General features: G+C 41.8%; 1 protein-coding gene across 1 annotated transcript in view; it reads left to right on the forward strand.

Annotated features, from left to right (window-relative positions):
• The window catches only part of LOC126483772 (endoplasmic reticulum transmembrane helix translocase), a 193,491-nt gene that overhangs the window by 66,395 nt on the left and 112,896 nt on the right, over positions 1–14,200 (forward strand). The window contains exons 14-15 of the mRNA XM_050106925.1: positions 3,536–3,725; positions 9,646–9,767. Of these exons, the coding sequence (XP_049962882.1) occupies positions 3,536–3,725; positions 9,646–9,767 (312 nt within the window). The remainder of the gene's footprint in view (positions 1–3,535; positions 3,726–9,645; positions 9,768–14,200) is intronic.

The following is a 14,200-nucleotide window of genomic DNA, read 5'->3' on the forward strand; positions in this document are numbered from 1 at the left end:
CTCAACTCCTTTGGTTCCATCAGATTCACCTGGTGCTACTCCAAATCCCATGCCACTTTCCTCGGCGTTGACCTACATCTGTCCAATGGCCAGCTTCACACATCCGTCCACATCAAACCCACCAACAAGCAACAGTATCTCCATTATGACACTTGTCACCCATTCCATATCAAACAGTCCCTTCCCTACAGCTTAGGTCTTCATGGCAAACGAATCTGCTCCAGTCCTGAATCCCTGAACCATTACACCAACAACCTGAAAACAGCTTTCGCGTCCCGCAACTACACTCCCGACCTGGTACAGAAGCAAATAACCAGAGCCACTTCCTCATCCCCTCAAACCCAGAACCTTCCACAGAACCACCCCAAAAGTGCCCCACTTGTGACAGGATACTTCCCGGGACTGGATCAGACTCTGAATGTGGCTCTCCAGCAGGGATACGACTTCCTCAAATCCTGCCCTGAAATGAGATCTATCATTCATGAAATCGTCCCCACTCCACCAAGAGTGTCTTTCCGCCATCCACCTAACCTTCATAACCTCTTGGTTCATCCCTATGAAATACCCAAACCACCTTCCCTACCCTCTGGCTCCTACCCTTGTAACCGCCCCCGGTGTAAAACCTGTCCCATGCACCCTCCCACCACCACCTACTCCAGTCCTGTAACCCGGAAGGTGTACAAGATCAAAGGCAGAGCCACCTGTGAAAGAGCACACCCACGTGATTTACCAACTGACCTGTCTACACTGTGAAGCCTTCTATGTGGGAATGACCAGCAACAAACTGTCCATTCGCATAAACGGACACAGGCAGACATTGTTTGTTGGTAATGAGGATCACCCTGTGGCTAAACATGCTTTGGTGCACGGCCAGCACATCTTGGCACAGTGTTACACCGTCCGGGTTATCTGGATACTTCACACTGACACCAACCTATCGGAACTCTGGAGATGGGAACTTGCCCTTCAATATATCCTCTCTTCCCATTACCCACCAGGCCTCAACCTCCACTAATTTCAAGTTGCTGCCCCTCGTACCTCACCTGTCACTCAACAACATCTTTGCCTCTCTACTTCTGCCTCAACTGACATCTCTGCCCAAAGTCTTTGCCTTTACATATGTCTGCTTGTGTCTGTATATGTGCGGATGTGTGTGTGTGTGTGTGTGTGTGTGTGTGTGTGTGTGTGTGTGTGTGTGTGTGTGTGCGCGCGTGTGTATACCTGTCCCTTTTTCCCCCTAAGGTAAGTCTTTCCGCTCCCGGGGTTGGAATGACTCCTTACCCTCTCCCTTAAAACCCACATTCTTTCGTCTTTCCCTCTCCTTCCCTCTGTCCTGATGAAGCAACCTTGCGAAAGCTTGAAATTTGTGTGTGTTTGTGTGTTTTTTATTGTGTCTATCTACCAGTGCTTTCTTGTTTGGTAAGTCAGAACATCTTTTTTTAATATATTCACCAAAAATAGATGCTAATTTCGCCCAAAATAAATGCCACATTTTGAAATTACTATAGAGGCCCAGAAACCGAGAGACGTTGAAGAGTAGCTCGAGTCATTTCTCATCGGATCAAACTTACTTATCATAACAGTGACTTGTGTATTCATGTAGAATACCGTTTGGCTACTACAAACCGCAGGCAGAAGCATCAGTGAGTTATTGTAACACTAGAAACAACTGTGCAGAACATTTGTTCTCTCTTTGTAGGGAATTTCAGGAAACCTTGTGTATATGTGCCACAGAATGCTGCTGTGCTCCCACGCATGGCCTCCCACTTGTTTTCCCGTGTGCTGTGCGTGCTGCTCGACTATAGTCTGGGACCAAGACACATCTCAAGACTCTACATAGAGTGCCCAGCAGGTCAGCATCCTGTTAAACATCACAATGTTGAAAAGCAAACAGTCATCCAACATCTCATCACAAGCCATCAAAGCACACTGTTAAATTTCAAGAGTGTAACTGGCACCCGCAAACACCTTGTCAATTGACAAAAGTCAGCATAGGATATAAGAGCTGAGGACTTAGCTAGCAGAATGGTTTGAACACCAAGGAGGTGACTGTGAAGCTTGTGCAGAACTTCTGATCCAGCTAGCTGAGGACTTAGCTAGCAGAGTGGTTTGAACACCAAGGAGGTGACTGTGGAGCTTGTGCAGAACTTCTGATCCAGCAGGATGGCATACAGTAGCCTTGGAAGGGCTTCCTTTAGGAGATGGCTTAACTGAAGTGGCATCAGACAGTCCAAGCCTGGCCCCTGTGATTTAATCAGTGACAAGCTTTCGTAGTTCTTATCATGTTGCTTCTCAGCAGTATACAAGCATCCCATAACCTGGCGTGGCCATGATGTATCGTGGAACTGTTAGTGAAGTGCATCCCAAAATTGATGAGGCTTGGAATAGCCATGGGTTTTCATAAGACCAGGCTCAAAAAGGCCTAGTTCTTGAGGAAGGGTTTTTTACTCATTATGAACTGCAATATGCACCTCTGATTCTTCCACCTAGTTGGTTTCAGATGATGATGTTAATGAGATAGTGTCGGCAAGATTCTTGTTTTCTTTGTATGCCCTGCTGCTCGCTGTGCTCGACATTGGAGTGGCAATCTGCAGTTAAGTGATGCATGTCACTGTTCTTCATATGCTGGAGCAGAACGTTCAGAATCATCATGAAAAGCCAATGTGGGCCAGTTGTGGCCAGAGACAGGACATCAAGGAAAGATGTTATCACTGGTGCTGCTTGTGTTGGGCACTGAGTAAATCTCGAAGCCTCTCTAGAAAATTCTTAAACCATTACTGATAAATATCTTCAATTTGTATGAATGTAAGAGTTGTTTTTGCTCCATGAACACAATAAATGAAGAATTTTTTTTTTTTTTTTTCAACTTGAAATAAAACTATGTGATGTTAGAAGTGACTGAGTGCAGTGCATTTTGCCATCTAATGTGTAACAGTTCTAGGCTTAAATTAAAATCAGATATTGATCTTATAAAAAATGTTCCCTTACCATCTGTAGGAAAAATAAAAAAAACAATTAGGATTTTGTGTTTTTTCCCTCAATCTACATAAATTAAAATCCAGAAATATGCAACTTGCACATCAGGACATAAAATTGTATGTCATAATCGGTATCAGTTATGGGTCAAATAAGATTATATTGTTCACAAAAAATAACTTTTTTTGTTCTTAAAAAGTGTGTATGCTTTTGTTAAATTATTTTACAGAGACAGACATCAGAATTAATGTGAAAATAACCAGTTTATTGTATTAGTTTTCTTAATTTATAAATGTATGTAATGTGTGTAAATAGTTAAAAATTTAATTGAAATGCCTGTTACAACTTGGAAGATGTTTGTCTCTGGAGGTGTTTCCATTGTTCTCAAAGCAATATCAGAGAGGGGACAGCTTGCAGAACATTACACGTGTTTAATAGTGTTACATTATTTTGATACTTTTGTGTTCTTCATTATGTGATGTCTGTTGAGCATGTTTTAGTTTAGTGGCTGTTGCACATAATAATATTAATGAAAAAATATGTAATAATTTTGTTTTAGGGATTAACATTTTTAAGCACAGAACACAAAGGATTTCTGTTTAAAATCTTGCCACATATTACAGTGTTCGCACGAGTTGCACCAAAACAGAAAGAATTTGTCATCGTTACATTAAAGTCATTGGGATTTACAACTCTTATGTGTGGTGATGGAACAAATGATGTTGGAGCATTGAAGCATGCTGATGTAGGTATGTAGATATTTCTTTAAGTGTTACACAAAAAAGCAAGATACAGAATCAACTGAAGTTATTATTGTCATGTAATAAATTAGAGCATCATTACTTTTCTTACTGTATTGGAATGACAGTGTAATGTCACTTGAAATTCATTTATTTCTTGATATGCAGAAAGACTATTCTCTGTCTCTCCCACTCCCGTCCCTATACCAATTTATAACTTCAAAGTAATTCATATACCTCTACAATGTATTTCCTGTTGATCAGCTTGTGGAAAGATTGCCCAGCAGCTTCCAATTTGAAAACCTCATACTTCTCAAATACAAGGCTTTGTGGTATCTATCATGTATATTTTGATTTACAACTATCTTTAACCCCCCCAATCCTGTCAGTTAAGAGTTCAGTCACTTTTCCGGACTTGCACATCTACATCAATGTCCATACCTTGCAAACCACTGTCAAGTGCATGGCAGAGGGTACTTCCCATTGTACTAGTTACTAGGAGTTCTTCCCATTCATTCACATATGTCGCTCAGTAAGAACAATTGATTAAATGCCTCTGTGGCTACTATAATTAGTCTAATCCTGTCTTCACAATCCCTATGGGAGCTACACACAAGGGGTTGTAGTTATATTTCTGGATTCTTGAAGCTTTGTAAGCAGACTTCCACAGGATAGTTTACATCTATCTTAGTGTCTTCTAGTTCAATTCTTTCAGCATCTCAATGATTTTCTCTCCTGGGTCAGACAAACCTGTGACCATTGGTGTTCCCCAGTTTTCCATACATTCAGTATCCCCTGTTAGTCCTCTAAGTATGGGAGCGTATGTACCCCACACAATTCAGCAATATTCTATGTTTGGCTGCATGAGTGCTCTTTAAGCAAACTTCTTTGTTGTCAGGTTACATTTTCCAAGTATCCTACTAATGAAATGAAGTGTACCACTAACTTTACCTATGACTGAGGCAGTGTGATTTTCCACTTCACACCACTTCAAATTGTTATGCAAAGGTATTTGTATGAATTGACTGACTCCAGTTGTGACTGACTGAAATTGTAGTCACAGAATACTATGTATGTTGTGTTTTTGTGAAGTGAAGAGTTTTACGTTTCTAAACATTTAATGTAACTTGCCATCGTTGCACCACTTCAGAGTATTATCAAGATCTTACTGAATATTTGTGCAACTCTTTCCAAATAGCACTTCACTGTAAATAACTGCTTCATCTATGAAAAGTCTGAAGTTACTATTAATTTGTCTTCAAGGGTTTTAATAGGCAACATGGTCAGCAAGGGTCTCAACATATTTTCCTGGTTCACACATGAAGTTACATCTGCATCTGTGCATGACTCTTCAAGATAGCGTGCTGCATCCTCCCTGCTAAGAAATCCCATCACAAACTCCATTTGCTTTTCAGAAATCAAGAAATACTACAGCATCTACTCTAATGCCTTGCGAAAGGGCTTTCAGTGAGAAAAGTGCATGTTGGATTTCACATGATCTGTGTTTTCAGAATCCATACTGGTTTGCATGGAAGAGGCCATTCTGCTTGAGATACTTTATTATGCTTGAGCTCACAATATGTTCGTTGTGTGGCTCACTCCTGCTTCCCTTCTTGTAAATGTCTGTGACCTGTGCTTTCTTCCAACCCTTGGGCACAATTTTCTGTTAGAGGGATTTACAGTATATTATGATTGAAAGGGGGCTAACCCAGTGACAAATTCTGTGGAGATTTTGATAGGAATTTTATTGGGTCGTAGAGCTTTGTTCAGTTTTAGTAATTTCAGTTGTTTCTCAGCACCACTAATATCTACACTGCTGGCCACCGTAAATGCAACACCCTGAAGGAAGCATCCGAATGAAGTGAAATTTACACCATGGGTTTGCAGCGATGAGGTATGCAACTGATTAGAATTTCAGCGCAGACGCACATCACGCGCGCCTGTGGCGCCACCTCATAGCGCCATTTAAGGCTTGGCGATTTCGACGAGTGTACATTCGGCACGTGTGTTTACCTTGTGGTTGTTTCACAAGACGATCAGTTATGCCTCGTAGACAACAGCGAACATCGTTTGATCAAGTATCAGAGTTCGACAGGGGAAGGATAGTGGCTTACCGAGATTGTGGATTATCATACAGAGAAATCGCTAGTCGTGTTGGACAAAACCAAACAACTGTAATGCGGATATGTGACCGTTGGATGCAGGAGGGAACGACGGACCGACGTGGTCGATCGCATTCACCTCGGTGCACCACTGCACGTGCTGATAGGCAGATTGTGCGCATGGCAGTGACGGATCGCTCAGTGACATCCCGAACCATAGCACAGCACATTGCGTCTGTAACGCATCATTCAGTATCTGCGCGTACCATTCGACGCCATTTACAGCAGAGTGGTCTGTCCGCAAGACGTCCATTGCTTCGTCTACCATTGACGCAGAACTACAGACGTCTCCGTCGCCAATGGTGTGATGACAGACGGATGTGGACGGCAGAATGGAATGACGTTGTCTTTACTGACGAGGCACGCTTCTGTCTGCAGCACCACAATGGTCGGATTCGAGTGTGGAGACACCGTGGAGAGAGGATGCTGGACAGCTGCATTATGCACTGCCACACTGGTCTTGCTCCGGGTATTATGGTATGGGGCGGTATTGGATACTACTCTCGCATGCCTCTAGTACGCATTGCCGGTACTTTAAATAGCCGGCGCTACATATCCGTGGTGCTGGAGCCAGTTGTCCTTCCTTATCTTCAGGGCTTGGCCACAGCCATATTTCAACAGGATAATGCGCGACCACACGTGGCACGCATTGTCCAAAGGTCTTGGTCAATAACCAGATTGAAGTGCTTCCCTGGCTGGCTCGCTCTCCGGATCTTTCGCCGATAGAAAACATGTGGTCCATGGTTGCTCAACGAGTGACCCAGATTACATCCCCAGCTGCCACACCAGATGATCTTTGGCAACGTGTGGAAGCTGCTTGGGCTGCTGTACCCCAGGAACACATCAACGTCTCTTTGACTCAATGCCGAGACGTGTGGCAGCGGTGATCTCCAACAATGGCGGCTACTCTGGCTACTGATTCTGGCAGGAACCACATGTCACAGACATCTGTAAACGTAATCATTTGATACTTGGTCAACATGTTATCTACAAAATAAATTTTGTTGTGCTACCTCTTGTCTTTCTTGGTGTTACATTTACGGTGGCCAGCAGTGTATTTCACACATCTATGCAGTGGGGCAAGAATTAAATTGGGACAGTACTCCTGAATTTTCCTTTGCAAAGGAACATTTGAAAATAATGTTCATCCAGGATGCAATATCAATATGAAGTATGATAGAAAGCTACTCACTGCATAGAGGAGGGGTTGAGCAGCAAATGCACAAATTTACAAGTATAATGTTGGACAAGCTACTGGCGCGCGCGCGCGCGCGCACACACACACACACACACACACACACACACACACACACACACACACACACACACACACACAGCCTTTGTCATATTGTGGTGCTGAGGCCTGACTGAAGTGAGTAGTTATAATGGCTGTGGTGGGTAGTGGACGTACAGAAGTAGCATGGGGGGGGGGGAGGGGGGAGCAGGTTGGAGGTGTCTATCACCATCATGCTGGATTTATATAGATTACAGGATATATGTATTTTTTAAATAAAGTTCTCAATAATTCAAAATAAGAGTATAGTTCAGCACTACTACACAACTAATGAGAGCTATTCATAAAAGTGAAGTTACCAACACTGCAATATAGAGGGCAGTTATATTAGTACTTCATCCTGTTCTTATCTATGTATCTCATAGATCGCTTTCTGCAAATACAAGTGGTTTTCTATTCAGTGAGAGACAGCTAAGACTAGTTACACTCAAAATATATCCAGGATGAGTAAATATAGTAAGGTACAATTTTTATCAAGTTATAGCAAGCAGTGAACTGAATTTTGTGATGCACAGAAGTAATTTTTAACATTTATGGCTGCCAAATTATGACAGTGATTTTTTTCTGTGGCATATATTTCGGACTTGAAAAAATAGTGATAAGATAATGATGCCATAAGCCACTGTCATATCATCAGAAGAGGCCCCACAAATGTTTGTTCCGCTGTTTCAAATTTAAGCACACACAAAACTCAGGTGGATCTCATGTATTTATTATTGTGACTGTCCTCTCAAGTGCTTATATGATGATCTTCAGCTTTGATACATCTTATGAAGCCATGTCAGACAGTACTGCACATGAAATGGCATGTTCACTCATCCCAGTATGTGTGTTAAATAACATTTCATGTCTTCAGGAGTTGTTAGTGTTTCGTTTTAGATCTCTTGTTTTACCCCCACACATCCCCCACCCTCTCCTCCATTCTCCCTCAGAGACAGGTAAGTGTGTAGCTATTTGTGGTTCCTGAACGACCAATCAAACAATCTACAAATGTTTTGCTAAGGAAGTCAGTGATTATCCATGGGGAATGTGCAGGACATCTATCATGTTTTTGCCACTTAAATTACCTTATGCCCAGTGGACTGCCTTCCAATAACTACTGCAGCATCCGTCAGCAACTATAGATACTATGACTATTTGACTACTGATAATAAAACAGGAACCAGTAATGGGATTCTTCAAAAGCCCATATCAGATGCTGACATACCAAAGTTGTTGTCTATCTGCTTCTCTCTCTCAACCTCTGTATGTCACACACTCAGATACACTAAACCTATCTGAAGAAATGTATGTTATATGTTTGCTACTTTGAACTAACAAAGTGAAAGTGGATTGCAAAAAGAACATTGCTACAAACTCCGAAAAGTCCTTTTATGTGTCAGGAAAATGTTCTCCCATATAACAGTTCCGTGCGTAAGTTGTTAAAAGAAAATGGCTTCAGCGGAGCTTGAATGACGGTCTCACAGGCTAACAACTCACCAACATGAGATATACAGAATTTTAAGTCACTGATATGCTTTTCCAGTGCTCTGTAGTCCTGGTGTTACTTTTAATTACCGTTTATGCATGCTCTACTGGATGATAGCACATAGCACGAACGAAATCGGTGTTTTGGTTGATGCTTTATCGATATACACTGTCTGGTTCTGGTCTGGGTGTCTGACATTTGGAGATTTGGGTGTCTGACATTTGGAGATTTGGGTGTCAGCCAACATAGATTTTGAACTGACTAGTAGAGCATATTGTAAAGAATGATATGCTAAATATTGGATAGAAATGCTGAGTTGCCTTGCTGTTATAGACATGATTCAAAGAACTACAACAAATTTTGAAAGTCTTTGCCACAAAGCTTTTGATGGAGTCAAATGTTTAAGCCTGAAACACATTGAAACATAGTGTTTGCAGAACCATCCTTTGAGTGTTCCCATTTCACATTCAAGCTGACTTGTAGTGACATCTGGATTGTGTGTTGCCAGTTATGAAATGTTAGTTAAGGGTTTCTCTCATCAGTTGCGCCTTTTTATATGTACTGGGGTGTGTCTCCTATGGGTCATCAGGCATGTTTTCTCAGGTGTTTCAGAAGATTTTTGTAACTTCATTTTTGCAATGTGTGGCTGGTGTCTGTCCAAACAAATTCTGCCCATTACGTCTTTCATATGATGCCCATCATTGACAAAATGTATCAGCTTGTTTCCCATTTCAAGCAAAATGAATGTTAGATCAGAATTTTATGTTCCCACTCAATAGAGTGCTACCAAATTAGACTACTGCGATATTTGTACTGATGTATGAACAGAACAGTAAAACACGAAGAATAATTAGTACTCTAGCAGTGACTGAGCAGCACGCTTCTGCGTGGTGGAAGCAGTCAGTACGAGTCAGGGCATTGCTGTCACACTTGTTCTCTTCTTTTTGTCCATTAATTATTATTTTTATTTTTACAAAATTTTATGTTGTGCTCTATTTGTTTTAGGTGTTGCTATTCTTTCAAATGCACCAGAGAAATTGCCAGAGAGGAAAAAGACAGAAAAGAATGAGAGAGAAAGAAGTAGAATGCCTCCATCATTGCCAAACTCGGTTACACACACCAGACAGGTAGGTTTTCTTAACAGATGATACATTGATAATTGTTTTGCACCCACTAAACTGTGTGATCACTCAGTCATTGTTTCATGTAAACATATTAGAATCTTAAATACGATAAATTCCCCAAAGAGAGTAGCTTCTGTCCACATATTGGTCAGTTTTAGAAAGCATCACAAGTACAAAACTCTCCGTGAACTCATATGGGAACCCCTCTAGTCAAGAAGATATCCTTTTTCGAAATGCTATTCAAAGCTTAAAGAACTGGCAATTGTGACAGACTACTAAACGATTCTGTTGCCACCATTGTGTATCTCATGTGAGGACTGTGAAGATAAGATAATAGAAATCAGGGTTTGTACGGAATCATATAGAATGTCACTTTTCTTTGGAATGATTGACAGTGGTTCAAGGTGCCCTCCACAATGTACTGCATGACGACTCGTGAAATATGTATGTGGATGTAGACTGTGATTGAGAGGTATAAGACATGCATTTTCCAGCAAAATATTGTTTTCTTTTTGATGAAATGAACTAATTGGAAAAAGTATTGTGTATATTACGGACATGGTCATGATTCTAAAACATGGACATTTATAAAACTGTATATGAGTAATTAACAATACCAGGAAAGTGATAGATTGTTACTCACTGTAAAGATGACGTGTTGAGTAGCAGACAGGCACAACAAAATTATTATTACAATTTAGCTTTTGGCCAAAGCCTTCTTTAGAAAAGAAAACACACGCACATTCATTTACACAAGCAAGCACACCTCACACACGCATGACCACCATCTCTGGCATCTCAAAGTGGAGTATCAACTTTCAAGGCATCCTGCTGATGCAGTGCATTAACTGGTATCTTGGTATCCTAAATGTGTACTTTTGTTACTTGCGGAAGGCATAACTCCAGATTTTACACACACACACACACACACACACACACACACACACACACGTTACAAAATAAAGCATGTGCATATTTGCTTCAGGAGTTTTGCCTTTTTTGCAGAGCACATATAGCTTTGTGTTTTTAATCTGTTGAAAATATTTTGTGTAGCTGTGGCTGAAAACCAGTATAATCATATGTAAAAAATGTTGTTGAATTTTAACTAAACCACGAGAAGGTACAGTATGGCTACATTGACCCATCAGTCTTGGAATGATGCTACAGTCTTTACTTCAGCATATCCCTGTTGACTACTGGTGAATCTGATTTTGAGCACTTCATGTGTTAACTACATATTTTCCTCCACAATGATTTGCTGTGTGTGTGTGTGTGTGTGTGTGTGTGTGTGTGTGTGTGTTCCTGGAGTTGTATGACCATCCTGAGGAGCTGAACACTGCCCCTTCTTAGACAGTCACAGACAGCCTATATACTTGTGTATGAAACTTTATGACTCTGAGCTTTTTGACCATTTAATTATTGAATTATGGATTGTTTATAAATATCGTAGTTGAAATTCCTCACAGAATGTAGATACAACATCTGACTGTCAGAACTGTCGATCGGGCAACTCTGGTGACTCACAACGTTGCACCTGCGTAGTGACCAGTGTTGACAACCTGCCCCCACCGTAGTTCAGTTGAGTGTCGTGTGTGTTTCGTGTTAGACGTGTTGCACGAAGTGCTTGTTTAGTGCTTTGGTTCTGAACTGAGGACAGGACAATGAACGGGCAAAGGATCAATTTAAAGTTTCGTTATAAGCCTGGCAAGACACCAAAAGAAACGCATGCAATGCTGGTACGTCCGTATGGGGATCAAGCACTGTCCATTAAGTGTGTGTATGAGTGGTTTGCCCATTTTTGAGGAGGCTGGGAAACTGTTTCTGGCAATACCTGTAGCGGACGACCAGCGACCACTGTCAGTGACGAAAACATTGAAAAAGTGAGGACATTAATCACAATTACCATCGACTAACTGTGTGCATGATAGTGGATGAACTGCAGATGAAACGTGAAATTGTGCGACAAATCCTTACTCAGGAGCTAGGGAAGAGGAAAACGTGTTGTCGTCTTGTGCCACATCATTTGTTTGATGATCAGAGTCAGGCATGTTTAGAGGCTTCACAGGATTTTGTCGAAATAGTGGATGTGACACCCAATTTCTTTAACCATATTGTCACTAAGGATGAAACCTGGTGTCTCCTTTACGACCCTGAAACGAAACAGCAAAGCGTGGAATGGCATTCTCAGACATCACCTCATCGGAAAAAGGTCCGAGCTGAAAAACTATGCATCAAAATGATGCTCATCATCTTTTTCAATAGTCAAGGCATTATCAACAAGGCATTTCTACCTGAGGGAGCGACATTGAACGCTGCATGGTACATTGAAATCTTGACCTGTTTCGTGTGGCGTCTACACAGGGTATGACCCCAGTATGCACATCAAGGTTCCTGTTTTTTTGTTCATGACAGCACTCGCCCACACACAGCCAATATCATCAAGCAGTTACCGACAATAAACGGGGTGGTGCAAATTGAACATCCACCAAACTTGCAGGATCTCAATTCTCCAGGCTACTTCTTATTCCCTTGACTCAAAATCGCTTTGAAAGGAGAGAGATGTGACAATAGTCCTGACATCCAAGGAAACAGGATATAGCTTTTGAACACCATCCCAAAGGAAGACTTTGTGCAAAGTTTCTAGGACATGTATCGCTGAGCTCAGTGGTGCATAGTTATGGGAGCTGACTATCATATGACAGTTAGGTAACTGTAGTTCATAGTTCATCTATGTTAATGTTAAAAGACTATTCACCGAACTTTATTGTGAGAGGTTGTAATTAAGGTAAAGGCAACAACACAATGACGATAGAGATATTCACTTATCAACAGGAACATAAAAAAAGACTGGAAACAGACAGGCACTGTGCCAGCTGAACTTGCAGTGCCGAAACTGCAGTTTTGCAGCTAGACTGTGGTGAGAGGTTGTTTTTAGTGGAGTGGATGAGGGGAGAAATGAGGCAGGGAACGGGAGGGAGGGTTGGGGAGAATTGACAGACAGCACAGAAAGAGGTAGCAGGTGCATGGGATAGGAAAGCAGACACTTAGGATAGGAAAGCAGCACAGTCACCGGCACAGGTAAGTTAGTGCAGCGCACACTGAAGACTGTGGAGGAGTGCTTTGAGAGGGGGTGGTAGAACAGAGGGTGGGGAGACTGGGGGAGCCCTGAGGCAATGCGAACATAAGTGTGGAGCAGGAAGTTAGCAGAAATTCAGACCAGGAGGATTATGGGAGTGAAGGATGTGCTGCAAGGAAAACTCCCATCTTTGTAGTTAAAAAAACTGGTGTTCGAGAATAGGATCCAGATGGCACAGGTTGTGAAGTAGCCATTGAAATAAGAGTACATTGTGCTCTGTAGTATATTCTGCCACTAGGTGGTCTTATCTACCCTTGGCCACAGTTTGGCAGTGCTGATTCATTTAGGTGGATAGCTGGTTGGTGGTCATATTCACATAAAATGCTATGCAGGAAAGGCAGCAGAACTGGTATATGACGTAGGTGCTTTCACAGGTGGACCTGCCTCTGAAGAGGTAGGATAAGCCTGTAATGGGACTGGAGTTGGATGAATTGGGAAAGAATTGCTCCTGGACATTCCACAGAGGTATGACCCATGTGCCAAGAGATAAGGATGAGCGTGGCATAAGGACACACTGGGAGATTACGAAAATTGGGTGGGAGGCAAAATACCACTTTTGATGTGGTGGGAAGGATTGTGGGTAGGACGTTTCTCGTTTCTGGGCACAATTATAAATAGTCAATACACTAGCAAAAAATATGGTTCAGTTGTTGCAGTTCAGAATGATGTTGGCTGATAAGAGAGGGTGTTCCTTTGCAGCTAGTTCTTACTGGAAGGATTAGAGGTGTGGGTGTATGGTGCAGGAAATTTTTCTGTGGATTAGGGATTTAGTGCCTGTCTGTGAAGGTCATGGAGACCACCTGCATGTTGGACAAGGGAATTCTGATTATTGCACATGTGCTGTCTACCAGTGGCCAGAACTTGGGATGACACATATCAGAATGCAGGTACTGTTGATAGTTGGTGGGTGTGATATGGACAGAGGTATGTGTGAACCCAACAGAGAGATGGAGATGGAGGTCAATACCCAGGACGTGGCACATCTGCTCTTGTTGATCAACACCTCCAACCAGTTGCCCATAGCATAGCCTGTCATAATAAAGATAAGAACCACTTCCTTCACAGACTTTGGACCATTTGTATCTACATGACTACTCCGCAGTTCAACTGATATGCTTGGCAGAAGGTTCATCAAACCACTGTAAAACTATTTCTTTACTGTTTCACTCTCAAATAGCACATGAGAGCTACTAATTCTGTGTGCAATACATTTTGCAGACGGTATCCACATATTTCACTGAACATATCTGCAAAATTACATCATTGTATGCCATGTAGTTCAGGAGATAGGATCATAAGC

The sequence above is a fragment of the Schistocerca serialis genome, chromosome 6 (genome assembly GCF_023864345.2).
Source record: "Schistocerca serialis cubense isolate TAMUIC-IGC-003099 chromosome 6, iqSchSeri2.2, whole genome shotgun sequence".
Classification (NCBI taxonomy): Eukaryota; Metazoa; Arthropoda; class Insecta; order Orthoptera; family Acrididae; genus Schistocerca; species Schistocerca serialis.